Source organism: Notamacropus eugenii, chromosome 6 (genome assembly GCF_028372415.1).
Source record: "Notamacropus eugenii isolate mMacEug1 chromosome 6, mMacEug1.pri_v2, whole genome shotgun sequence".
NCBI classification, from domain to species: Eukaryota; Metazoa; Chordata; class Mammalia; order Diprotodontia; family Macropodidae; genus Notamacropus; species Notamacropus eugenii.
The window spans coordinates 225,833,945-225,861,910 of record NC_092877.1 but is presented as its reverse complement, the minus strand read 5'-3'; the positions used below and the strand labels follow the sequence as shown (position 1 = coordinate 225,861,910).

The window sequence follows — 27,966 nt, the reverse complement described above, 5'->3', positions numbered from 1 at the left end:
CAGTCCTGGAGGGAGGGGGCAGAGGAGGCCTAGATGGTATACCAAGAAAGGAGGAAGTTCAGAAACCAGTAGCATCTCTAGCAGTGTGGTTCAGAACCCAGGCCAGAGCAAGGTCTCACTTCCAGTTTCTAACCTAGTTTCCTGAGGAATAACCAAAGCAAACATCCCAGACCCAAGGGCAACCTATACTTCTGCCTCTTTGAGCTAGTCGAGTCTTCCAGCTGGCTCACAGAGATCAAGCCCAACAGTAGTCCATTCATGCTCAGACTCAAACTCAGGTCAGGTACTTGCAGACCTCAGACCATTTGATCAACGAGCAGACTTTGCCCTGGATCAGACCACTTTGGGAGCACCAAAAACTTGCAGGTACCCATACTGAGATCCTAGAATAATATAATGCTTAGTCTGCATTTCCACAAGAACTGTGGCATAGCACAACCCTAACATCAAGTTCAAGTCAGGAAGTAATCTGGAGCATTGAACAAACAAAAATAGGACTTGACCATAATGAGGTATCATAGTGGCAGAAATGCTCAAAATACAAATGTAGAAGAAGAGAATAACTTCAAAACATACGTAAGCAATGCCTCAGGGAAGAACATCATTTGGGAACAAACTGAACTGGCATTCATTTCTGACGTTTGAGTCCTTTGTCAGGTGGAGGGTATACTCTAGGGACCTGTAAGTTCTCAGTTCCTCCAAGATGGCACAATCAAGGGAGAGGAGTTTATTCCTCTCCTGACTTCTACCCTGGTCTGTGAGCAACCACAAGCATTCTTTTCTGCCCAAGATCTGCGAGTAGGGTTTCCTCTCCACAGCCACCACCAGTTCCACCACTCCAGGTCTCCTCCTCACCCAGAACCACCACTCAGGACTGAGACCAAGATCAGCTTCTCAATTCCCCCAGAGTCTTTAGGCTGAGGGCTCCAAAAGTGGATGCTGCTGCCGTCCTGGCTCGGACTGTGCTCCCCTCTCACCCAGGTGAAAGAGCTTTCTTACTGACATTTGAAGCTGTCTTTAGCATTTGTTTGTTGAGAAATCTGGGAACCGCAGCTGCTACCAGTGATTCCATGCCCTCAAGCATGCTCGGGTCCTGTCGCTGCCCTGCCACACAGCCAAGGCTGGACTGTGCTTATGAACCAAGTGTAGACCTTTCCTGTCTGCCCTCCAGGCTGCCTTGGGTTAGAAATCTCTTTCACTCTGTCGTTTTGTGGCTTTTGCTGCTCTAGAATTTGTTTAGAGTCATTTTTTACAGGTATTTTATGGGCTATGGGGGAAGAATTAGAGCAGGTTTGTCTTTCTATTCCACCATCTTGGCTCCATCCTCCCTACCCCCTACACATTCATTTCTGGATGAAATGAAATGAGTTAAAGGGGGGAAATTTAAAAATGTTTTTCTTTTAAATAAATAAAAGAAGAGTCCTTGAGGGAAAAGCTGGAAAAGAAATGAGATACAGAAGCAAAGATTTGGAAAAAGGAATTAATTTCTAGGCACAAAAGGGACAAAACCTTGCCCAGGTACCAAACTTTATGAAAATTATAATGGACCAATAGAAGCCAGTTGCTTCATGAGACAACAGGAAATATTAAAACAAAGTCAAAAGACTGAAAAAATAGAAAAAAATATAAGCTATCTCATGGCAAAAATAGTTTACCAGAAATACAGATCAAAAAGAAAAAAATTAAGAATCATTAGATTATCTAAATACCATGACCAAAAAAGAGATTGCCCATATCTCTTAGAACTAGAAAACAAAGTGGAAATAAAAAGAATTTACCAGTTGCCTTCTGAAAGTAACCCCAAAATGAAAATACCTAGGAGAATCATAGCTAAAACCTATAGTTTCTATGTCAAATAAATGTATACATATGTATATATACACATATGTGTATATATACATGTATATTGCAAGTAGCCAGAAAGATTCAAGTACTATGGAGCTACACTCAAGATCACATATGATTTTAACAGCCACCACTGAAAAGAAGCAGTGAACTTATAATGTGATATTCCAGAAGGCAAAGGATGTGGGCTTGCAGCCAAGAATAAATTACCCAGCAAAGCTGAATACAGTACTATAGGAGAAAAAATGGAAATCAAGAACTTCCAAGCATTTCTAATTAAAAGACCAGAGCTACAGAGAAACTTTGAACTTCAAACATAAGAGTAGAGAAACATTAAAAGATGAGATAGCTTTGGCCTTGTGCATTTCCGAAGGTCAGGAGAGTAAGCCACTGAGTGGGTCTGGAAGCAGAGTCCATGCTGGGTTTTGTAGCCAGCTGGTCCAGCTTTGAGGCCACAAGGAGTGACCGTCAGGATACAGCTCAATAGTAGTTGAGATATCCAGCAACGATACAGTGTTTGAGCGTGAGCTTGGTGAGATCATTGCTCTGTAAACTGTATTTAGTCTGAGCTCCCTCTTCTCAGGGACCAAGGTAGTATAGAGGAGGGTGTGACCCTGATGTTGTGGGGAGATGTTTATGCTTCTGTTCTTGCTGTATCTTCAAAGCAGATATCCCTTTCTAGAAGTTTAAAAAAAAAACAAACCTCATAACATTACCTCCATTCTCTCTTCCTTTGTTCCATTTTCTTTATATGAATTCTGGCTTCCACCTCCTGGCTATTGAAAAGCATTTCCTACTCTTGTCTCTCAGTAACCCTAGCTACTAGCAGGATTTGTTTCATGTGCTCTCTCCTATGGAACACCTATCTTGACCCTCTTTTTTTTTTCTTCTTCAGTACTATCCCCTCATATCACTATATGGAGTACTTACCTGTTTACTTGTTGTATCTCCCCTCTAGAATGTAAGCTCCTTAAAGGCAGGGACTGTTTTTCATTGTTTTCCATTTTGTTTCTGTGTGGATGAATAAATTAATGAAAAGCAGCTGTTAGGCACCTAAACATATCTACCAAGAATTGTCCTAATCCCCGGGGATACAAATAAGAACACAAGACAGTTTGTGCCCTCAAGCAATTTACATTTTACTAGAAGGAGAATATATGTATATATATATATATATATGTATGTATGTATGTATGTATGTGTATGTGTATATATGTATATATATGTGTGTGTATATTTAAATATGTAAGATAATAATAATATATTAATAATAATATATATTTATATATGTAAGAAAGTGTCTTGATTTGGGAAGACTCCAGAAACCATGAGCAGAGGCATACTCTCCACCTTCCATCTGTAACTCTGCTGGGTTTGACAACCACAGAACATGCTGCAAAATGAAAATTCAGTAAGTAAATCACTAACAAAAAAAACCAAAAACCATATCCCAGAAGACAGATTACATTTTACAAAATGGAAAACTTAACGTGAGTTGTCCAGGAAGGGCACAGACTGTCTTGCATTTTTATTTGTATCTCCAAGGCTCAGTGTGGTTCTTGGCATATATAGGTGCCTAATAAATCAAAACTAAAATTGTACTCCATATAATCATACCTGTAATTATTCCCTAAAGAAGTGCTGAGAAAATTTACCTCTCTTCTTTCTTTGCAGAGTTGGGGGAATAATGGATATGGAGCATTGTATATGCTGTCAGACTCTGTTAATTTGTGATTAGTTTTGTTAAATTACTTTTGACTCTTTTTATCCTTTGTTATAAGGTTTATAAGGCTCTTTGTGTAAAGTAGGAAAGAAGTAGTTGAAAATGGAGATAATATAAAAAATTAATATAATTCAAAGGGAAAAAACCATATGAGAAGATTGAATGAATTGTGACATGTATTAATGGAAACAATATATACTTCAGTGAGATCACATTGAAGTAGTGAAATATATGTTAACAAGAAAAAGAAAAGAACATAGGGTCTCACAATCACATTACTGTGTTTGTTGCCCACTTCCTAATTTACCTATTAATTTCTCCTCAGTATTGTATTCTGTGCTTGTAAAAATAAGTTTATATTTAAAATAATATTATATTTGGTTTTTGGCAGAAACTGCTTAGTGAGTAATTGGGAGAAATTTTGTGATTTGTCATATGATGGACATCATTCTTTCCTTTTGACTCTTTTTCCTTCCTCTTTTGTGTGTCGCTTCATATTTACTAGTAGGCCTAGTGGATGGAGCACTGGGTCTGTAATCAGAAAGACTCATCTTCCTGAGTTCAAATCTGACCCCTAAACATTATTAACTGTGTAACCCTGGGCAAGTCACTTAACCCTGTTTGCTGGAGTTTCCACATCTGCAAAATGAGCTGGAGAAGGAAATGGCAAAGCACTTTAGTATCTTTGCCAAGAAAACCCCAAATGCAGTCATGAGGAGTCAGGCACAACTGAAAATATTGAACAACAAAACATTTGCTGCAAGTACCACTTCTCTGGTCTACTTGTAAATAGGTCACAATATATTTTCAAGCTTCATGGCAACATTTTATATCATTTGGTTGAATGAGACTGTAAATAAGTATGTCTATTTTTGCAAACATTTTGTTCAGAATGATAATTAGAATTTCTAATCCATCCATTCCAGTATTCTCTCTCTGACAGGGACAGCCAGGGATGTGTTGTTGAAGAACTTTGTTAGCATCACAGTCATCACTACTGATGCAGACAAGTGTGTCATCCATGAATGGGTTATGGCAGACTAGATCCCCACTCCCCCTTTACTTACCATCTGAGAATAATGAATTACATGATATATCATTTATTTCCTCACACACTTTATTACAGTTGGACTTGATTTTTCTATCTAGTATTGTAGGGAGTATCTCCATAGTCTAATGCTTTTGGTTTCTGATGAACAAATCACTATTTTTTCCATGTCTACTATTCATGAATTGTATGTTTTAACCACAACCCTTTCAAGCCTTTATTTTATGGGGCTAGAGTATCATTCTCATTCTGCTGTTATGTTCAGCCTCCCATTCTCATGATTCTTTTTGGATGACATTCTTCACATTCTTTACATCCTTTTCTAATCTGTGGTCAACAGATTTAGACATAATATTCCTGGTAACTCTGGTTTCTTTGAAAACATAAAAGAAGCAAGGAGACTGGTACAAAAAAAAGAAATAAAGACTTAAACTTTCGAAAATATATTTTATCAAATAAATCCCCCTACCCTCATGAGCTTGCTCTAAAGAACATCTGGGCTGTACAAATCTAACGATGTCAACTGCTGGTTAGTTCAGGAACGTAGAGGACATAGAACCAGACATCTCTTTCTTAATACTCTTTTCTTCTCCCTCTCGGACAGTGTTTTAGCAATCCCTGTCAACTTTATCACATATTAATTTGATAAGTATGTCATCTGTCTCAATCTCAGTCATTGATATTAGAATCATAGATTTAGCATTTGATGAGACTTCATAGAAGCCATTTGCTTCCATCCCTTAAATTTTCACTGGTGAGGAAACTGAGTCAGAGAGAGTCTAAGTGACTTGCCCAAGGTTGGCTTGTAGTGGAAGAAGGATTTGAATAGATCTTCCAGACTGCAAGGATAGGTTCCTGGGGGCAGTCTGCCATCCTTATCCCTATTTTACAAATGAAACTAAGGCTAGCAGTAGGTCAGATGATTTGCTCAAAGTCATAAGCAGAAAGTGTCCCACCAGGACCTGAACTCAGATCAACTAATTCAGTGTCCACTGCTTTTTCCACTGTATCATGGTATTCCTAATAGTACTTTTCAAAGATCTCATTTTAGGATTGTGAAATACCTTCAGCAGTGGCTTATATTTAGAGTGGCACATTTTTAACGGCATCTTAGTTTTTATTCAAGCGAATGAATAATAGAAGAAATTTATACTCAAATGGCAGTCAAACTACGTGGTTAAGATACCTGTGAATTTCAACACAACCTAAAGAATAAAGCCATTTGGTACTTTTGTTAAGCTTTTAAAAGTATAGAAGAATTTTAAAAAATGTGTTACATTCAATACATAAAATTTCAGAAGCTCCGTTTTTTATAACGTTATATGTTTTATCACACATACAGTAGAGTCTGGACAGTATTTAATAAGTAGACCAATATGTTGTGTTTTGTTTTTAACTGATACTGAACTGAGTTCCAGTTGTGTCATTTTTGTCCTTGAAAGAGGACTTCCAGCTTTACCTTGGACAACTCAAATAGCTTTCCATTTTGTACAATGTAATGTGTCTTCTGGGATTTAATATATTGTTTTTTGTTGGTGATTTATTTACTGAATTTTCATTTTGCATGGTTACATTGTTTGAACATTTGCAAGCAGAGCATAATAACTGCCACTGGCCTGTGTCTTTGTGTGGCGTGATTTCTTCTCTCCACCTGCTCACAGCAGGTTGTCTGCAGGCCTGAAGAGTATCTAAACACTTTTGAAAATATCTTGAGATCCTGCTTAGGTCTAGCAATTTATGCATTTGTGTGATGCTGCGTTTAATGTATCGTACCTTTAAAAGACTTTCTGTTTTCTTTTTATCTTTTCGTGTGTTTATTCTTGCTTAAATACATTTTTGACCAAAGATAACAAATCTACTGCCAATAACAGTAGAGAGCTGCTGCATCCTATATTGAATAGGTCATTGATACCCAACTAAGTGGAACTAATTTTCTGTGTTAAAGCAGAAGAATTTGAAATAGTGTCACATGAACCTCTTGTCATTGAGCACAAAATACAGGATTAAATAGATTCCTGAAATAATTGCAGTATTGAACAGATTATGACAACTCAGTATATTTGGTGGGACAGTCTAATGGAAAGCTCTTCACAAAGAAAGAAACTTGGGAGGCAACTAGATATGGGGAGGAACATACCTCTTTGTTAATATTGTGTAACTATCTTTACATACCCAGAGAAAGAAAGAATATGCACAAAATACTAGGGTAGTATTTTATTGTTCTTTTGGTATATTTTTTATTTTGCAAAGTGTAGAATGTAAATTTTTACAGATAAAATTATATAAACAATTTAGTTTGCACAAGGGGAAGGGGGGGTGGAGAGTGTCTGAGAATGACAGTTAAAACTAAATCATATACTTCTCTCTGACTTTTAATTCAGAAATCATCTACATCTGGGGAAAGCTTCCTTCTGTTTTAAATCTTTATAAATGTATGTAAATGTAAAAACTGTTGATGCACAATGTATTTTCATGCACATCATGTATTACTTAATTACAGAATGCGGCTGAATTTTGGGTCATAATTGGCCAACAGAAAGAGGAATGGTCTTTGTGGCAGTCTTCTTATGCATTAGGTCTGAAAATAAACGTTTTTCTAAAAACACTTCTCTCTTCTTTGCAAGTAATTAGCTATTATTTCTTACTATATACATGTGATTACTCTCCAGTTATCACATGCAATATGAAACCATCTATTAAGATGTATAGTGTATGTAAATATATAACTTAGAATAAGTGGAGACTTGTATTTTTTTCTGAAGAGGTAGAAAATGAAAGAATAATTGTTAACCATCTCCCTTTCACTTTCCTGAAAACATCAATTACAGTTACAAATCGCAGAAGTAAGCCCTCCAGTAGAACAGAAATAACTCCTTTTACTATGCTTCAAAAAAAATCTAATCACATTTAACAGCTGAGTTTTATTTACAGCTGTAATTTGAAACATTAATTATGATAATGTGCTAGCTCCTTTTGTAATCTGGTTTCAGAAAGCTTCTCAGTTTTCCTTCTGGATTTTAAAAGCATATTTTATGATTTAGTATTGCCTTTTTAATATGCTAAACGGGAAAATGTCTCCTTCCTTTTTCTCTTCACTAGAGGAGTAAATTTTGTGACTTCGTGGTAGCAAATTCTGAAGAATATAAATACTGAGTGTGGTCAGTTCTATAGATCATGCAGGCAGCTGCACTGGTGACTGATAAGAAAGCTATGGTACTAGTAGCCTTTAAAATACATCAAACATGGAAACATGGAAAAGGAGGAAAGTATTACTATTTCTTCCTGATACTGTTTATGTGAGATTACTTCTAAAGGTAGATTTGTCCCTGATTTGAATATCTTCTGAAGAAGTTCTTAGTACATTTAAATGTACTGTCCTTACAACCCTTTGACATCCATTTTGTTATCAAGGGATTTGGCTAATTTTGTGTTGAGTTTTTTGCCTTAATGAAATCTTTTCATTAAACATATTGGAGTCCTAAAAAATATTACCTTAACTAAAGAGAGAGAAACTCAGCAAGGAAAAAGCAGATTTTTGTAATGGCATGAGAGAGGCCAAAAAAAAATACATATTTGTATATATTCTTATACATAAATATGAAAGGGTAATTTAAAATTAAAAATGAAATGTCCTCAGCAAAAAGTCCACTAATGTGGGTGGAGTATAATTCATGATAAAAGTTTTTAATTTTTTTTCTTTTTGCCATTCACTAACAGCTTATCAAATGGTCTAGACTTGCTTATCTTGGCACACAGTAGATTTATTGTGGGCTTTGGGTACTTTGTTCTTTGCAGTTTCCAAAATCCAATTGTGTTTATCCTAGATTGTGTGGGAAAAGTGTATATTCCTGTTTCCTTCATAAAAATAAATGTCAGGTTTTATAGGAAATTTTATTTCCCATATTTTCCATTCCATTAATCATTATTGTTGAAATATGTCAGATTTTGACACATCCTCTTTTATGTGTTCATATGAGTGAACAGGTTTTGGTGACAATTTATGTAACCTGTTAGTGATAAAATAACAGTCTAATAAGTATGAATATATCTAAAATGTAATAAAATCAGGATGCAATAAAAAGGAAGAGCTAACCACTTATTATTACATTATACATTATATAATCATTCATGTAACATATCTTTAAAAAAATCTATTGATTTCAATTTATTTGCATGGGGCTAGGGACAGCTGGGGCTGTGATTTCATTGATTTGATCTAGAATATTCTCTAGTGAGGAAATATCATCCATCTCTCATCTACAACGCTTCCACCAGTTACCCCATGTAATAGGAGTATGTGTCTGAGGTAGGACTAGAATCCGTATCTTTCCAGCTAAGAGTCTAGCTTTCTATTCATTGTCATATTGTCCTCTCAAAAATGCAATTAATATGCTATAAAATCATATGTTCATGCATGTGTATATTCTGTATATTATAGGCATTCTGTTGTACTCAAAATGGACATTATATGTCATAGGTCTAGATCTGCAAGGGGCTTTAGTTGTCATCCAGTCTTATCCTCCCTCATTCCATTTTCCAGATGAGAAAGCTGAAGATGAGGGAAATTAGGTGATTTACTCAGTCATGACTAAAAGAGAAAATCATAATTTTTCTTGTAATAGTGATATTCTTAAACTTTTTCATGTTTATGGTTTATATTGACTTGTAAAGCATTTGTGGTCTGATATAGTACATTTTATTTTCAATGAGTGAGACTGTTACTAATTTTGTTTTTGCAAAAGAATCAAATATCGTAAAGTAAGATAAGCACAAGTGATAGCTAGTATGCCATAAGTAGAACCTCAGTCTCCTAAATCCCAAGCCCAGTGCTTTAACCATAGCTCTTTTCATTATAGTAATGCTTTGCCTAGTCTAAGATAAAATAGAAAAGGGAGACAGTAACTTTGATAGCTTAAGTGCAAAAGTAGAAATCCGTGATGGAATGCCCTGAAATCGTTCATTTGAAATCTTTGTTCATATCTTTAATTCACAGCTTTGTTTCAGATTGTAAAAAGAACACTAGTTCTAGAGTAAGAAGACCCAGATTTAAATGCTGTCTTTGATGCTTACTGCCCATGTTAGCTTGGGTAATTCCCTAAGCTTCCCTTAGCTTCAGTTTCTTGACCTATAAAATAAGACGTTTGGATGAAGTGGCCCATGAGGCCTCTTGCAGTTCTAGAGGTATTATTCCATGATTCTGTGACAGTCTTAAAGATGATTATGAAAGGAGCGCTAGAGTAGAATTCCAAAGACTTGGATCAGGGTCTCATCTCTGTTTGAGCAAGGCATTAACTTAATTCTTCATCCATAAAATTGAGATGATAATAATAAACAATAATAATACTCATATCAAAAAGCTGTGAGCAAAACATTTTGTAAACTTTAAAATGTTACATAAATGTGATCTACTGTTGTTCCAATACTTCAGTGGATCCATGATCTCACGTATTTATTCCCTTTAATTATGTAGATTGCTTTCCGTATATAGTACTCTATACTGTTTGGTTCTTATTAATGTCTTTTCATAAGTTGATGCAGAGTTTCCCTGAAAGAGTCTAGAGCTAGGCCTTCATTAATTTTTCTTGACATTATAAGGTTACTAGCATGCCTACAGCTGTTTTTCCCAGTTTTCCATTTCAGTATTTTAGTGGCCCTGGTGTTTCATGACTCACAGACATATGACAAAACCAGAAAAATGTTGGTATTTTTTTCAAATGGAACTTGGTAGTGGGAAAAATATCCACATTATTTAAAGAACTTTGGAGTTCTCAAAGGCAATCAATCCATTCTCTTCTTCGTGGTTAATTCTTGGCTCCATACAGTGTCAATGTGTAGTATCTGCCTATCCCCAGAATGTGTGTATGTATGTGTGTGTGTATGTGTACACATGCACACAGATTAATGAATTCTCTAGGTTATCCATCCAGCTGAATGACATGATCTGGACTATAGACATTCTTCATTCACTTGTTTTTTCTTATGTGGATTCTTAGGTTCTACTGTTTAGAAAGATTATGGATCTCATTGAGGAGGCTCTGTAACATACTAGGGTTTGATGCAGTCAGCATAACCTTATCTATAAGAAAGAGCCTACAAAAACCATCATCATTCATAGGGAAACCCTCCTAGACTTGGATTCTGTGTTAGAGATCCTCCATGAGTGTGGCAAATAGCTTTGATGACCATTGGTTCTCCTTTTTTGGTCCTGCTTGATTTTAATGTTTAAAGGGTGATAACATGAGTCCCCTCTGTTGTCATATCTTTTTAGGAATTTTGTCTTACTTTAAAAATTAATTTTCATCCTTTCTCTGACAAATCAATGTGTCTGTACATAGATAACTGATTCAGGAATGATTTCCACATCAGTATAAGTTGTATCCTATTCATTAAAATAGTTTCATTTTTTTGTGTGATTTTTTTTTTCAGTACTTGTGATGCCTAGTGCCTCCTGATTCTTCTAGAGGAAAGTGTTTGTGCTTTATAGGACAATTTCTCTATAATCTACAAAAATTGCATTCCTAAAAATTTACATTCCCTGTCATCATACCACTTTCTGACATTGTTTTCAATATCTTCACCTATGCCCCAGTTCAAAATAAAAGTACCATATATCAGAGAATATAATTATTTTGTTTTTAGAATACATTTAAGTCTTAATGAATTTTTTTTTAAATATTTATTGATGGGGGGGGGTGGAGCGCAGTGGCTGAGACACACATACTCTAGCTCTTCTCCCACAGCCCATAAAATACATGTAAAGAAAGACTCTCAACAAATTCTAGAATAGCAGAAGCACAGAACAACAGAGTGGAGGAGATTGCCAGCCCAAGGTGACCTGTCTTCCCAGACATGGAGAGGAGCTCAGCCCAGCCCAGCCTGTGCGGGGCAGCACTGGGAGGAGCAGGCCTCTGGGGCTGAATCCCCAACAGCAGAAGTTCACAGATCACTCAGCCCACAGGTGCCAAGGGCAGCTTGAAAGGTCAGTGAGAGGGCTTTTTTACCTCCATGACAAGGGAGCGGGGTCCTCCCCTAGCCCCGACCCCAGGCTGCTGCCTCTGCTGTGGCTGGCTGTGGCCCCTGCAAGCAGCAGCCAGCATCCATTATTCCATTGTTGGAGCACTCAGTGTAAAGCCCCTGGGAGAACTGAACAGTTCATCTGAATCTCAGTCAAGAGTCCAGCCAGGGAGTAAATGTCCCTCCCTTGATTGTGCCACTTTGGAGGAACTGAGAACTTACAGGTCCCCAGAGCATACCCTACTCTTGCCAAAGGATGCAAAAGTCAAGTAACTGGTTGGGAAAATGCCTAGAAAAGGGGGAAAAAAGTAAAACTATAGAAGGTTACGTTCTTGGTGAACAGGTATTTTGTCCTGTCCTTTTGGATGAGGAAGAACAATGTTTGCCATCAGGGGAAGACATAAAAGTCAAGGCTTCTGCATGCAAAATCTCCAAAATAAATATGCAATGATCCCAGGCCATGGGAGAGCTCAAAAAGGACTTTGAAAATCAAGTAAGAGAGATGGAGAAAAAACTGGGAAGAGAAATGAGAATAATGCAAGAAAATCATGAAAAGCAAGTCAACAGTTTGCTAAAGGAGACCCAAAACAATGCTGAAGGAAGTAATACCTTTAAAAATAGGCTAACTCAATTGGCAAAAGAGGTCCAAAAAGCCAGTGGGGAGAAGAATGCTTTAAAAAGCAGAATTAGGCAGATGGAAAAGAAGGTTCAAAAGCTCACTGAAGAAAATAGTTCTTTAAATATTAGCATGGAGCAGATGACTTTATGAGAAACCAAGAAATTACAAAACAAAACCAAAAGAATGAAAAAATAAAAGATAATGTGAAATATCTCATTGGAAAAACAACTGAACTGGAAAATAGATCCAGGAGAGACAATTTAAAAATTATGGGACTATTTGAAAGCCATGATCAAAAAAAAGAGCCTAGACATCATCTTTCATGAAATTATCAAGGAAAACTGCCCTGATATTCTAGAACTAGAGGGTAAAATGAATATTGAAAGAATCCACCGATCACCTCCTGAAAGAGATTCGAAAAGAGAAACTCCTAGCAATATTGTGGCCAAATTCCAGAGTTCCCAGGTCAAGGAGAAAATATTACAAGCAGCTAGAAAGAAACAATTCAAGTATTGTGGAAATACAATCAGGATAACACAAGATCTAACAGCTTCTACATTAAGGGATCAAAGGGCATGGAATATGATATTCCAGAAGTCAAAGGAACTAGGACTAAAACCAAGAATCACCTACCCAGCAAAACTGAGTATAATACTTCAGGGGAAAAAATGGTCTTTCAATGAAATCAAGGACTTTCAAGCATTCTTGATGAAAAGACCAGAGCTGAAAAGAAAATTTGACTTTCAAACACAAGAATGAAGAGAAGCATGAAAAGCTAAACAGCAAAGAGAAGTCATAAGGGACTTACTAAAGTTGAACTGTTTCCATTCCTACATGGAAAGAAAATATTTGTAACTCTTGAAACTTTTCAGTATCTGGGTAGTGGGTGGGATTACACACACATACACACACACACACACAGAGAGACAGAGAGCACAGAGTGAATTGAATAGAATGGGATCATATCTTAAAAAAATGAAATTAAGCTGTGAGAGAGAAATATATTGGGAGGAGAAAGGGAGAAATGGAATGGGGCAAATTATCTCTCATAAGAGAGGCAAGAAAAAGACTTTTTAGTAGTGGGAAAAAGAGGGGAGGTAAGAGAAAAACATGAAGTTTACTCATCACATTCAACTAAAGGAAGGAATAAAATGCACACTCATTTTGGTATGAAAACCTATCTTACAGTACAGGAAAGTGGGGGAGAAGGGGATAAGCAGGGTAGGGGGGATGATGGAGGGGAGGGCAATAGGAGGAGGGAGCAATTTGAAGGCAACACTCTTGGGGAAGGACAGGATCAAAAGAGAATAGAAGCAATGGGGGGCAGGATAGGATGGAGGGAAATATAGTTAGTCTTACACAACACAATATTATGGAAGTCATTTGCAAAACTACAGAGATATGGCCTATATTGAATTGCTTGCCTTCCCAAAGGGAATGGGTGGAGAGGGAGGGATGAAGAGAAGTTGGAACTCAAAGTTTTAGGAACAACTGTTGAGTACTGTTCTTGCTACTAGGAAATAAGAAATACACGTAATAGGATATAAAAAGTTATCTGGCCCTACAGGACAAAAGAGAAGATGGGGACAAGGGAAGGGAGGGATGATAGAAGAGAGGGCAGATTGGTGATAGGGACAATTAGAATGCTTGGTGTTTTGGGGTGGGGCGAGGGGACAAATGGGAAGAAAATTTGGAACCCAAAATTTTGTGAAAATGAATGTTAAAAGTTAAATAAATAAATTTAAAAGAAAAAAAAATGATGAACAGGAAGACTTCAGAGAGGCCTGGAAAGACTTATTTGATCTGATGCTGAGAGAAAGGAGCAGAACCAAGAGAACTTTGTGCACAGCAGCGACCACAGTGTGCAAGAGTTTTTTCTGGTAGACTTGGATCTTCATAGCAATGCAAGAACATTAAAAAAAAAAAAATTCCCAATGGTCTTCTAAGGCAAAATGCCTTCCACATTCAGAGAAAGAATTATGGAATTCAATCACAGAATGTAGCAGATCATTTGTGTGTGTGTGTGTGTGTGTGTGTGTGTGTGTGTGTATTATATTTTGGTTTGTTATATGATTTCTCCCATTTGTTTTAGTTCTTCCACACAGCATGACTATAATGAAAATGTATTCAATAGGAACGTATGTGTAGATCCTATATAGAATTGTATGCTGTCTTGGGGAGGGAGGGAGGTGGTGGGGGGTAGGTAGAGGGAAAAAATCTAAGTTTTGTGGTAGTGATTATAGAGCATTAAAAATAAATAAAATGAATATATTAAAAAAGTAAATAAAGTGGAGCACAACTTTAAAAAAACAATTAGAGGAGTTTGTATTTGAACTACAAGAGTTTATTTATCTGATGAGTGACATGGTCTGACCTATGCTTTGGGAGTATCACTTTAACAGTTGTGTGAATGTTGGATGAGGAGAGAGGCTAGATGCCGGAAGATTAATAGGCTTATGAGATATCTAGGCAAGAGGTGATAAGAGCCTGAACACGGGGATGGTGGAAGAGGTGAGTGTGTAAATAGAGAGAAGGGGATGGGTACCAGAAATTATCTGGAAGTAGAAACAGTAAAAGAAAACTGTTTGTATATGAGGAAGGGAGAAGCAAGAGAAGAGGATAACTCTCTAGGTTTTGAACCTCAATGACCATGAGGAGAAGTTTAGATGTGGGATTCTGACAGCTGGATGTCCCCTGTAAGTGTTCCAAACTCATCATGTTGAAAGCAGAACTTGTCTTTTCTCCTAAACCATCCCCAAATCCATACTTCATTGTTACTGTCCACCATACTCCTCCTCCATCAGGCTCACAGCCTCACTGTTATCCGTGACTCCTCACTCTCACCCTATATATATCTGATCAGTTCCCAAATCTTGTTTCTACCTTTTATACATTCTGTTCTCTCTGCTTGCATTGCTATCACCTTGGTTCAGGTCCTCATCAGCTCTTGCCAGGACTATTGCAATAGCCTTCTTTTTTAAAACAATATTTTATTTCCCCCCAATTGCATGTTAAAACAATTTTTAACATTTGTTTTTGTTTTAAAGTTTTGGCTTCCAAATTCTATCCCTCTCTCCTTCTCTTCTCACATCTGTCCCTTAGATGGGAAGTAATCTGATATAGGTTATATATGTGCAGTCATGGAAAATATTTCCATATTAGTCATTTTGCATAAGAAGACTGAAACAAAAAAAAAGTGAAAAATAATACACTTTATTCTGTCTTCAGACAATGTTAGTTCTTTCTGTGGAGACGAATAGCATGTTTCATCTTGAGATTGTTTAGATCATCATATTGATGAGAAAAACTAAGGCATTCACAAGTTCTTCATTGTACAATATTACTGTTGTTATGTACAGCATTCTTGTGGCTCCGTTACTTCACTTTGTATCAGTTCATGTAAGTCTTAACAAGTTTTTCTGAAATCATCCTGCTCATCATTTCTTATAGCACAATGATGTTCCATCACAATCACATACCACAACTTGTTCAGCCATTCCCCAATTGATAGGCATCCCCTCAATTTCCAACTCCTAGCCACTACAAAAAGACCTGCTATAAATATTTTTCTACTATTAGATCCTTTTTCTAAAAAATTTCTTTGAGATATAAACCTAGCAGTGGTATTGTTGGATCAAAGAGTATGCACAGTATTATAGCCCTTTGGGCATAGGTCCAAATGCAATTGTCTCCTAAACTCCCTGCCTTGTTTTGCCTCTACCCAGACCATGTTCTACTCAGCTGACAACTTGATTTTTGTAAAGTATAGAACTCACCATTGACCCCCTTGTTCAGTAACTTCAGCAGCTCCCCATTTACCCCATAATCAAATTTAAATTCCTCTGTTTGGTGTTAATAATCTTCATAACCTGGTTCTTATCTACTTTTCTGGTAATCACTGTATCACCTCTGTAATCTATAATACAGTTGCATTAACTGCTTGCTATTCATTATACACAATACTTAGTCTTCCCTCTCTGTGCCTTTGCACAGGCTATCCCCATTCCAGGGATATTCTGGTCTCCTACCTCTACCCCTTGGTTTCCTTGGCTTTTTTTCAAGACTGAGCTCAATTCCCATTTTCTGCAGGAGACCTTTCTCATTTGTTTCTCACCACTTACTGATGTTTTCCTCTCTCCGATTATCTTCCTTTTATTCTGTATCTATGTGTACCTAATTGCATTTTTTCTACCACCTGAATGGACTTTTCCTAAAGGCAAGGAGTGTTTTGCCTTTCTTAGTATCCTCAGCATTTGTCACGTAAGTGGAATATATCTAATCAGTTAATAAATGTGTGTTGCCTAACTATGATACATGAAGGTGAAGATCTCCAATAGGAAATGCAGGACTGGAGTTTAGAAGAGAGATGAGAGTTAGTCACAGAGACTTTGGAGTCACCTGCATAGAGATGATAATTAAATTCATGGAAAATAATAATAAATCATAGTAATAATAATAGCTAGCATTGCAAAGTGGTTTGCCTATAGTATCTCATCTGATCCTCTAATAACTTTGTGAAGTAGGTGCTATTTTTATTATGTCTTTTACAAATGAAGCAACTGAGGCTGAATGGTTTGATGACATGTGAAAGGCCACTGCTAGTGGTTGCCCGAGGCTGTGATCAAACTTCTTCTGTCTTTTCAACTCCAAGTCCAGTGCTCCATGCACTGTACCACCTAGATACTTATGAAGTGCTGCTCCTCTTTTTCCCATGGTCATATTTAGGATATTAAAATTAAGTTATTACTTGGAACTATCCCTCCCAATGTCATTTCTAGATGCACTGAACTTATGCAACGAATAGTTTTCAAAAGTTGGTTAGTATTAAAATGGTTCCAATTCAGGAGGTGAGAGTTCGCTAGGTGTCCAAAATAGCTAGCTGGAAGTCCAAAGTAGAATAAGTGAACAATTAATTTCAGAATAATTAATAATGTATTCACATGAAATAAATCTTATTTGCATTAAATGAATTCTTTCCTTCTCCTTCCCAAATTTTAAGCAAAGTGTTTTATTTTCATTGTTTTGACCCAATTGTTTCTAGATGAGCCTACTGATTCATTATTCTATCTCTGTTTTTCAGTGTCTTTCTCGAGAAGCAGGTGGACACATGAGCATTCAGTTTCTTGGAACGGTGGTAAGTATAAAAGGATTACTTCTATATGTATTTTTAAATTTACAAGATAAAAACTGTTTCTGGTAGAATATACATGTGGGGGTGAGGTGTGAGGGGGGATGTATATATAAATAAAACCAGTTTGACCAAGTTTTCTTCTTCTCTTTGAAATTGTATGAATGCATAAAGTATGTATTCAGGAAAGAAATTTCATTGTTATGATTATTTTAACTATGGTTTTGCTGGGTCAAAATAGATTACAAAATTGTCTTATTCAGTATGTTAATTAATTTCTCATATTTGTAGTCTTTTTCTCTCCCTCATCAAACTTATCAAGGAGAAGAGGGTGCAGAGTGGAGAGGGAGGGAGAGAGAGGGAGAAAATGAACATTTGTATGTATATAATATTAATATCATTATGACAGGAAATTCTGAGTTCAAGTTTTGTTATATTTTTTCATTTTTGTGTTTCTCCATGCATTCCCCTTACTGAATTTGAAGGGAATCATTTAGCATGCACCTTAATTTTTGTAGGAAATACCCAGTAAAGGGGGACAGATTAGGAATTATCTGGACTTTGAACTCCATTCATCTTCAATTAGTCAGCTGGAAGCATTCATCTTCTCTGTCACAAATGGGAGCAGAGACGGCCAATTTTCCCAGGCAGCTTGGTCACCTTATTAAGGATAAAATCTCAATATATTATTAAGGATAAAGATGTAGGTATTTATGATAGTTGTGATATCAGAACATGTTCCTGCTCCTCAGGGGGAGTGGATGGAATGATGCTGCCCCCTAGTCAGCTCTGTTCTTGGGGAAACATCACAGTATCACTTGTACCTCTCATGAGGTATAGCTTCTTTCCACCAACAAAGCACTTTCACTGTTAATATCTTGTTTAGGCCTCACAACAAAACTATGAGGTAGTCAGGCCCTCTTTTCTTGTATTTATGATATAAGAAGAAGGAACTTCAGCCTCAGGGAGGATCTATGACTTGCTTGAGGTCATATGACCAGTAACTGACAGAGCTTGGACTGGTGCGTCAGACAGATTGCCTTCTGCTTTGGTGGCTACAGGAAGAATCTGGTGGCAAGGCATGGTGCTCCAGACTCACTTCATTTAACATGGATCTCTGGAGTCTGCTTTGCTTTCTTTTTAGATGTCTAATTAGCTACACGATATTTATTGAGTCTCTGAAGCTTTTTCTGTTTCTGTTTATCTCAAGTGGAAGCCTATGATTTTTTGATGGTTTTCTGATTAGGACCTGAAGCAGTTTGGGGCATTATATGTGACTCTCTGCTCCTTCTTTTTGTGTTCTTTCAGTGTCTTCCTCATCATAGCCTGTAGCCATACTCTCCTCTAAAGGAGGGCCAGTAAAGGGCCACATTGTAAATGTTTTAGACTTTGTGCGCCACAAGTCAAAATCAAGGTTATTATAAAGGTACTTATAAAAAAAAAGAAAACATTTTCACAAATTTTTTAATGATGATATTCAAAATATAATAATGACAATTGAGTACCATTGTTTTGTAGTACATGAGAAGAATGGAATTCTTTCTTGGGAGATAACATTTTGCTTACTTGGGGTTTGACATTAGTGTTCTGTCTGTGTTAGTCCTTCATTTCCAAAGAAGACCATGCCATCAGAGAAATGATGCATGACTTGCGCTTGACTTTGTTTTGAGCAAGGGAGGGCTGTGCAAAGTCACAACCTCACTTTCTTCTCCTGAGCCGTCTGAATCCAGTGACCAGATATTATTCATCAATGCATCTCCAGGAGATGACCCAGGATGCGATAAGAGACCTTGGCCTTTTTAGGCTGGCCTTTTCAGGTACTCATTTAGAGGGAGGTAACGTCCATATAAGGATGTAAATAGTTTGCCCATTTTAAATAACAAATTTTCTTTTTCTTTTCTCTTCCTATCTTTTTAATGCCTCTTTTAAGTCTTGTATTTGAAAATGAAATTTTCTAATGAGCTCTGATCTTTTCATAAGGAAGGTCTAAAAATCCCTTATTTCATTGAATGTCTGTCTCCTTGCCTGAAAGATTATGCTCAGTTTTGCTGGGTCATTGAGCCTTGCTTGTCGTCCAACCTCCTTTGTCTTATGCAGTATCTTCTTCCAGTCCCTCTGATCTTTTCATGTAGAATCTGCAAGGTCCTGTGTGATCCTGACTAGAGTCTCCTGATATCAAGACATTAGTGTTACCTGTCATTATGAACTATTCATCTATTAGTGCTGATCTATAATAAAATTTTAGGTTTTTCATCTTTGAAAATATCTTTTCCCACTGATAGGTAGTGTCAGATACTAATAACAGTCCAGGAGTGTGTGACTTTAATTGAGCATATTCACAACTTGGGAAGCATTTATAGAATTTTATTAACTTCTTCTCTTGACATTTGTCTCATTTTTTTGAGGCAGTGGGATTAAGTGACTTGCCCAGGGTTACACAGCTAGTATGTGTCAAGTGTCTGAGGCCAGATTTGAACTCAGATCCACCTGACTTCGAGGCCAGTGCTCTGTCTAGTGTACCACCTACCTGTCTCAATAGTTGTTTTTTAGCATGTCACTAAATTTCAGATTACTAACTTCAAAATTGAAGTTTAGATAGAAACTTTTCAATTGTACAATTAAATGGGTTTTGAAATTTGGTACTTTTGTACTTAAAATTTTATACTTCAGTTTCTTTTGTACTTGCACTAAAAAAAGACTTCTAGGACTGTATAGTTTGAGCTTGGAAATTATATCTGCTGCAAATAAATATGTGAGAAAATGGAGATCTTGCTTCTTGTTTTAACTTTTAACAGGATAGGAAATATATAAAAGAGCTTGACATTACTTGTGATTTAAATAATGTTAGTTGTTGTTGAATTAAATTTTTTGTCAGTGTAAGTTTCACATATAAATGCTATTTTGCCTTAGAATTTTAGGTTGAATTCATTAAGAAACAATTAGTCTGTAGCAAAAGCTAATTTCCAGAGCCATTGAGTGTTCAGTAATAGTGGTTGAAGGTGGTTCTTCTCACAGAGAAAAATTTCCATCACAGATCTGACTTCCAAATATCATAATAAAACATTTTTTCCTTTTTTTTTTTTGACATGATATGCACTGGAATTTTTTTTAAAGTCTTAGTATGGCAAAAGGAGTGGTCCTCCAAGCACTGTTGAGTTATAACTGCATCCCTGTGATTTGTAGGGCACCAAGCAACAATGCCAATGACTGAGAGAACCAACTACAGTTTCTGTTAAAAATACTCAACTCTGCTGTTGTTCCATAAACACAGACATAGATAAGATGAAGATGAATATGCCTGTCTCCCAGTAAAAACTTTTTTTTAAAAATGTAGAAACCATTCCTAGCTCATGGTCCTTTCAAAAACAGGCAGCAGGACAGATTCAGCCTATAGCTTGTAGCTTGCCAACCTCAGCTATAGTGTCACCTACAGATTCTGCTTAACTCCATTAGTGACACTCAGGGCTAAAAACACTGCTGACCCTCTGCTTCACCTGAGTACCAGTCCTGATGTCTTTTTGGCCTCATTGTGATACCATGAAAATTACTGAGGCAACTACTTTAAGTATCTGGAAGGGAGGTAGGAGAGAAATACTACTTTGTAATTAAAAGGTTTATTGACAATTATTGACAATTTTGAGTATGTATGATAACATTTCACAGGTATGTATGTATGTATTTATGTGTATTTGTGTGTGTGTGTGTATGTATCACTTTACATTTTCAAATAACTTTGCAGTGTGGCATGGTAACTAGAGAGTTGGATTTGAAGCCAGGAAGACCCAGGTTTAAGTTCCAATTCTGACACCTGGCTGTGTGGCCCTGGACAAGTCACTTTCCTTTCTAAGCTCTAGGCAACTATCTAAGGATTAAGTTGCAGAGAAGTTTGCATTGATAGGGAAGTGTCCTCTCCTAAGAGCTCTCCATTATAATGAAACAGCAGTGCCTAATTTACACAGTGCTAAGAGATTCTCCTTCCCCATTCCTGAAATGTAGCTCCTGATTTCTGCCTTCCTTATTCCTGCTGTTAGGACTCTCCCTCCTCAAATTACTTTTTATTTTCTTCTCTCTATATATATTGTAACCATAGAATTTAAACTGAGAGTAGGTACTGTTTAGTTCTGTCTTTCTGAAGCCTGAGCACTTAGCATAGCGCTTTGTAGCACTATGTTAAATGTTTGGTTGAATTTGATAATCACAACACAATAGATAAAGCAGATATTTTCAACCCTCCTTACAAATGAGGAAGCAAACACACAGAGAAATTTTACTTGGTTTTAATGAGTAAATAGCAAAGTTATAAACCCATTAAATAGCAGAGCCAGGACTAGAACTCGTTTTTCTGAAATATTCAGTGTCCTTTGTTTGTTTTGCTATCCTCAGCCCTAGGAATATTCCCTTTGATAGGCCCACCATTTAGGGTTTTCCTTTATCTCTCCTCCATGGGTTAGTGTCTTTTTTTTTTTCTTCTGAAAAGGGAGCAAAGCTGCTTTCTGAATGAGATTGGCTCATGTGACTAGGGCATAAGCTGTGTCCTCCTAACTCTAGCTCTCTGACCTTATTGAGCTCTGATTTGCTTCAGGAACATGAAAAAGTTTGGATCTGGGGCCCTTCTAACTTAGGGAATGTCCCAAGACTACTTAAATCATCACATCCTACTCTGTTGGATTTCCATGTGGAGTTAGAAGTGGGAATTCAGGAATCCTTTACTTAAGTTAAATGCTGGGAGATCTTTGTTGAATGTCCTGTAACTGTTGAATAAACTACCCACTTCTCATTGTGTTTTGACACAAAACTGCCACCCTGAATCACACCGGCCCATTACACACCTGCTTTCAAATGCCCCTTCCCACAAAGTTAGACCAGTTTCAAGGTTCTCTCTAGGGAGGTTAGCATTTATTTATTAGGGAGGTTAGAGCTTTCTCCTCCTCCCTCCATCTCTTACTTGGACATTTGTTTACCTTTACTAGCCCAGGGTCACAGTTTAAACAAAAAACATTTAATCAAACACCATAGCAAATAAAATTAAAAGAGAAGATTTCTTCCTTGGACACACTAGATCATGGTTTTAGAGCTGAAGAGATCTTAAAGGTCCTCTAATCTCACCTTTTCATTTTACATATGAAGAAACTGAGGCCAGAAAGGTTGTCACTTGCCTAAAGGCTCAGATAGAAAGTAGCAGACCTGTGATTTGAACCAAAAGGTCTTGTAAAGTCAACTTTTTCTTTCCATGGCACCATTCTGCATTGGGGAAGAGAGGACAAATAGAAAACATGTAACCAGGGCATGCCTGGAGGGCACCCTCTCCCAGAAACATGGGAAGAGGCACAAGCATTTATTTAAGCACCTACTGTGTGCCAGGAGCTGTGCTCATTATAAATATTATGTCATTTGTTCTTCATAATACCTTATGGTAGGTGTCATTATCTCTTTTTTATAATTGAGAAAACTGAGGAAGACAGAGTTAAATTTGAACTCAGTTCTTCCTGACTCTATCCATACCTAGGGAACCTGTGTGAACATGACATATGGCCACAGATACTCACAGCTCTGCAGTTACAAGGATACGTTCTCTCTTCTGTTCTCGTGGTTTCTCCAGATGATGCCATCTTTGCTATGTATTATTTTGTTGGTTGTTGTTGGGAATCTCCACTGGGTCCCTGGTCTCAGAACTGCTTCTCGTCTACATATTAGCCACACCGGGCCTCACTTTTCTCAACTGTAAAATAAAAAAGGAGGCTTATTTGCTAGATAACGTCGAAAGTTCCTTCCAGTTGCAAATCTATGATCCCATTATCTTAGAGGCCACACTTAGTTATTTAAGCTCCCATTGTCTTGGTGTGCCATGAGTAGAAAACATCTTCCAGACAAGGGAAGTTAATGAAATTGAGTGTCATCTATAAATGTCTTTTGACTTGTATCTGGATCCAAACTGCACTTGGCCATCCCGGCCAGTTATCTAACTCTTAGGGTTATAAATGCTTTGTAACCTTCTCGATTTTCTCTTTGGATTGGTATGAAAATTAAAATAAACTAAAACAAAGCTAAGTGAATTTAGGTCATTACCTTCCATCTTCCTGGGGCAGATTTTTGTCTTTATTATGAATCTTGGGGTGGGGGAAACAACTTTGCTTTTGGTTTTATATTCTGACCAGTGTGAACCTCACTATTAACTGTGTGTATGTGTTATTGTTTTACATTTGATTTCCCTAACCATACCCACCCTACCACCTTCACCAATAGAATTTTTACTGATAACATAGAAATATAGTTAGCCAAACAAGCCAACACACGGGCCATGCCTGACAATATAATGCTTTATCCCTCATGTATAGAACACCACCTTATTTGATCATTGAATTAATCAGAGTTCTTTCATCTTTCACTATTGATTTCCTTTATATTATTGTAAGCACTGAGTATATTGTTCTTCTGAATATGTTTATTTTTCTCGGCATCATTTCATACAGTTCTTCTGGCTACTCTGAATTAAACAGGTAAATAGGAAAGAGAAATCATAAGGGACTTACTAAAGTTGAACTGTTTACATTCCTAAATGGAAAGATAATATTTGTAACTCTTGAGACTTTTCTCAATATTTGGGTAGGTGGAGGGATTGTACACACACACACACACACACACACACACACACACACACACACACACACATACACATAAACAGAGAGTACTGGTTGAGTTGAATCAGAAGACATGATATCCATAAAACAAAATAAAAATTAAGGGGTGAGAGGAAAATACTGGGAGGAGAAAGGGAGAAAGGGAATAGGGCAGGCTATAACTCATAAAAGAGACAAGAAAAATCTTCAATGGAGGAGAAAAGGGAGAAGGGGAAAGGGGAAGAGTGAAGCTTACTCTCTTCACATATGGCTTAAGGAGGGAATAACATGCTCACTAAATTTGGTATGAAAATCTCTTACACTACAGGAAAGTAGGGGAGGAGGCAACAAGTGGAGTGAGGGGAATGATGAAGGGAGGGCAAATGGGAGAAGGAAGTAACTAGAAATAGGTGCTTTTGGGAAGGGACAAGGTCAAATGAGGGAATAAAAAAATAGGGAGGGATAGGGTAGGATGGAGGGCAATATGGTTAGTATTACACAACATGATAGTTATGGAAGTCTTTTGCAAAACAACACATGTTTAGTCTGTATTGAATTGCTTGCCTTCTCAGTGGGGATGGGGAGGGAGAGAGGGTGGGAGAGAAGTTGGAATTCAAAGTATTGGGAACGAATGTTGATAATTTTTATTGCATATAACCGGGAAATAAGAAACATGGGTAAAGGGGTATGGGAATTTATCTTGCCCTACAAGAAAAGAGAGAATATGGGAATGGGGAAAGGGTGGGTTGTGATAGAAAGGAGGGTTCCTTGGGGGAAAGGGTAATCAGAATGCAGGGTATGGGGGGGAGGGGAGAGATGGGGAGAAAAATTGGACATGTTACAAAGTGATGTAAAAGCAATTAGTATTAAAGCAATTGATTGAATTAATTACTGAGACTAAATCAGAGACATCTTTAGTTTGGGGGAAAGAATTTTTGCCTAAGTTTCCTAGAGGTAGATAACCTTGAGTAAAATTTGGCATTGATGGAAGGTTTTAATGGTAAATTTGATATTATGATTGTTATTCAATGAGGAACTAGAACATGTATGTATAGAAAGTCATGTAAACCACTTAAGACTTGCCTCAAAAGATGTTCCTTAGGCAGTGTGAAATTATAGTCATATCTGAAACCTGGTTATTGGAACTTGCTGTTTTAAGATTCTATGGGACTATTAAGTGACTGTTCTTCTGAGTCTAACTCCAGGTATGGATAGCTAGAAAGGCAGTCTGAGCCTCCAATCCATGATGCCAGTAAGCCTGTGAGATGCTGGTATGAACTGCAAAAAGTGATCTCATGGGAAGGGTGGGAGAGCAGCTGTTCAGCCTGGGCTGAGGTAGGATTCTCCGGATTCAATTTCCCCACTGACACCTGGTAGACTTTAAGCCTGACTGAACGCAAGTTGACAATTTACTCCTGCCTGGAAGTGACATGAAGTTGGGGAGATATTGTTTCCCTGCAATGTCCCTACTCTTAGTGGCAATTTCCTATAGTCAAAAGGCTTGTAAGCTGTTAAAATATAGATTGTTGGTAGGGGAACATCTGAGGTTAAGTCTAAAATTAAGCTATTAGGCTTAGGACTTTAGACCAACAACAACAAGTTAGGGTCCTTTAATTCTTAGTAATGCTGTGGAGACAAGTAGGTCAAGAGCTTGTGAAGTTAGCAAACATAAATATTATTTGTATCTCAGTTGGTTAATGTTAAAAAAAATTCATTTGTGGTCTATATTGTAAATGCTTTAAAAGAAGTATCACCTGACCAAAAGCTGGAATTGTTTTATGTAATATGAACTGTGTTAAAAATAAAAATTAAAAAAAAATTTCTTAGAGTCTGTGCTTTTGACTATGAACCAATTTTCTAGTAGTCTTCCAAAATATCTGTCCTGTAACTTTTAAGTTGCTGATCTTTTCTTTTTCAGTCGTGGTTAATTGTATCCTATAGTAATCTCTCATGGAGAAATTAAAGGCTTTTAGACAGTTACTTGGCCAAATAGTTCCTTATATCTCACAATGGAAACCAGTAAATTATTAATGCTTTTAGATTACAAAGGTTAATGTTGTGTTTTAATTATCATATAAAAATAAATGTTTAGATATAATTTAACTTTAAAAATCATAGTACGTCTTGTGATTTAGGGGAAAACATTTCTCAATTTATAGTAACTCTTTTCTTTGGGATGATGACGTATGTATGGTACTTTTAAATAGCTTTCTGATGGCTGTATGTTTGGCATTTACCCAAATACTATTTAGAAAGAATTAATTTACATTGCTTTGAAGCTTAACCAGGGATGTTAATGAAACCAAATCACACTAAAGTTTATAAAGCTAATTTTAATCACAAAATGTACATTTTAAATTAAGTTCTTATTGATAATAAATATACTTTATTTCTTATTAGCTTTGAAAGCTTGAGTAATACCATCAGCAGAATAAACATGTTTTACAAAGATTTACCATTAAGAATGCTATTAATATGACCCTTGATACACTAAGACAATTAGATTAGAAAGCAAGCATTTAAGATGTAACAGCGATTAATGACAACCATCGAAAACAATTTTGAACTCCATCAGTTTAACTCAGGAGGGTAAACTTAATATGATAATTTATCTAGTTGAATTGTATCAGCTTAGCAGGAAAGGATGTAAATATGTGACCCTTACCTAGCTTCTAAATGGATGCTGTGCTGATAGATTTATCAGTTCCATTAAAGAACTTTAGGGAACTTTGGAATTTCAGCAATTGTTCCCTCGGAGGCTGGAAACCAAACCTGATCTCATACTGGGACCATTCTGGTCTGCATATTTCCATAATTTGCCTTCGCTCCTAATATGACAGCAAGACGCAAATAACTGTTTCTAATAATATCCGATGGAGTTGTGGAGGACAGCATTTTAATGTAGTAAAAGACCTCCCCATGGGATCATTATTGCCGCCATAGAACAGCAGTTACACAGTTGCAACAATAGTCTCTTAATTGATTCGTTTAATTAGCAAGAGATGAAGCTTGTGCTGCATCTTGTCATCTGATATCACAGTCTGCTATGAAAATTTACATTCATACTTATATATTTATAAATATGATCATATAATTATATTTTTCTGAAAGACCCTCTGATAACACTGCATTGTAATGAAATGAATTCTGGAACATAAACCATTAAAAAAGGTCAGATAACTAGATTTGACAGGCAGGAGGGAATATAACTTCTGAAATTTGTTTTTAGATTTTTCTTCATTCTCATTTTTATGAGGAAGAAACAGTTGCCAAAGAGTAAGATATGAGATTTCTCTCAAAAAAGCAACTATCAAAATTATATCAGTGGGTGAGCATGTATTCATTTTAATGTTTTCTACCTATTACATCCTTAATTTTATTTACTTACCATATGTTTTCATTGATACAGTAATCTCCTCCTCCCTCATGTGTTTCCTTTTTGTGCTCTTTCTCTCAGGGAACACTGCCCAAAGGGAGTTTCCTTTGGAACTTTTTTCTTTCCTTTTTTAGCATGCTGCTATAGGGAACCGAACTCCCTTGACTACTCTTTCCACCCACTTTATCTTCCATTTGTCTTTTCAGTTGGCTGATTATCAAGGACTTAGCCTGCTCTTTCCTCTTTCCATTCCCCTTGGAGGAAGCATCAGCATCTTAGATATTTGTAAAGATTTCACAGGAGGAGCTGAGTGATGATCCCTTTCTTTTGACTGCACCTTAATTATCTCTTCTTACTGAAGGTACTCCTCTCATTTGGGGTCTGGTTATCCCCAGTCCTATTCCTTTAAGACCCTCAATCTCCACACAAACTGAGCTTTGAATTCTCTTACAAATTTTTGGGCTGAGGAACATGCCAACCAAATTTTTCTTTCCTTCCAATTATTTCTGCTATGTGGCCATAAATTTTGTTTTCACAATTCTTTTTCCTCTCTTGAACCATGGTTGCTTATCCTTCCATACTTCCTAGCTCTCTTG

The 27,966-nt window shown here is 36.8% G+C and overlaps 1 protein-coding gene across 3 annotated transcripts in view; it reads left to right on the top strand.

Moving 5' to 3' along the window:
• The window catches only part of PCCA (propionyl-CoA carboxylase subunit alpha), a 492,766-nt gene that overhangs the window by 389,664 nt on the left and 75,136 nt on the right, over positions 1-27,966 (top strand). For all 3 annotated transcript variants that reach the window (XM_072622036.1, XM_072622038.1, XM_072622037.1), the window contains one exon: positions 17,330-17,383. In XM_072622036.1, the coding sequence (XP_072478137.1) occupies positions 17,330-17,383 (54 nt within the window). The remainder of the gene's footprint in view (positions 1-17,329; positions 17,384-27,966) is intronic.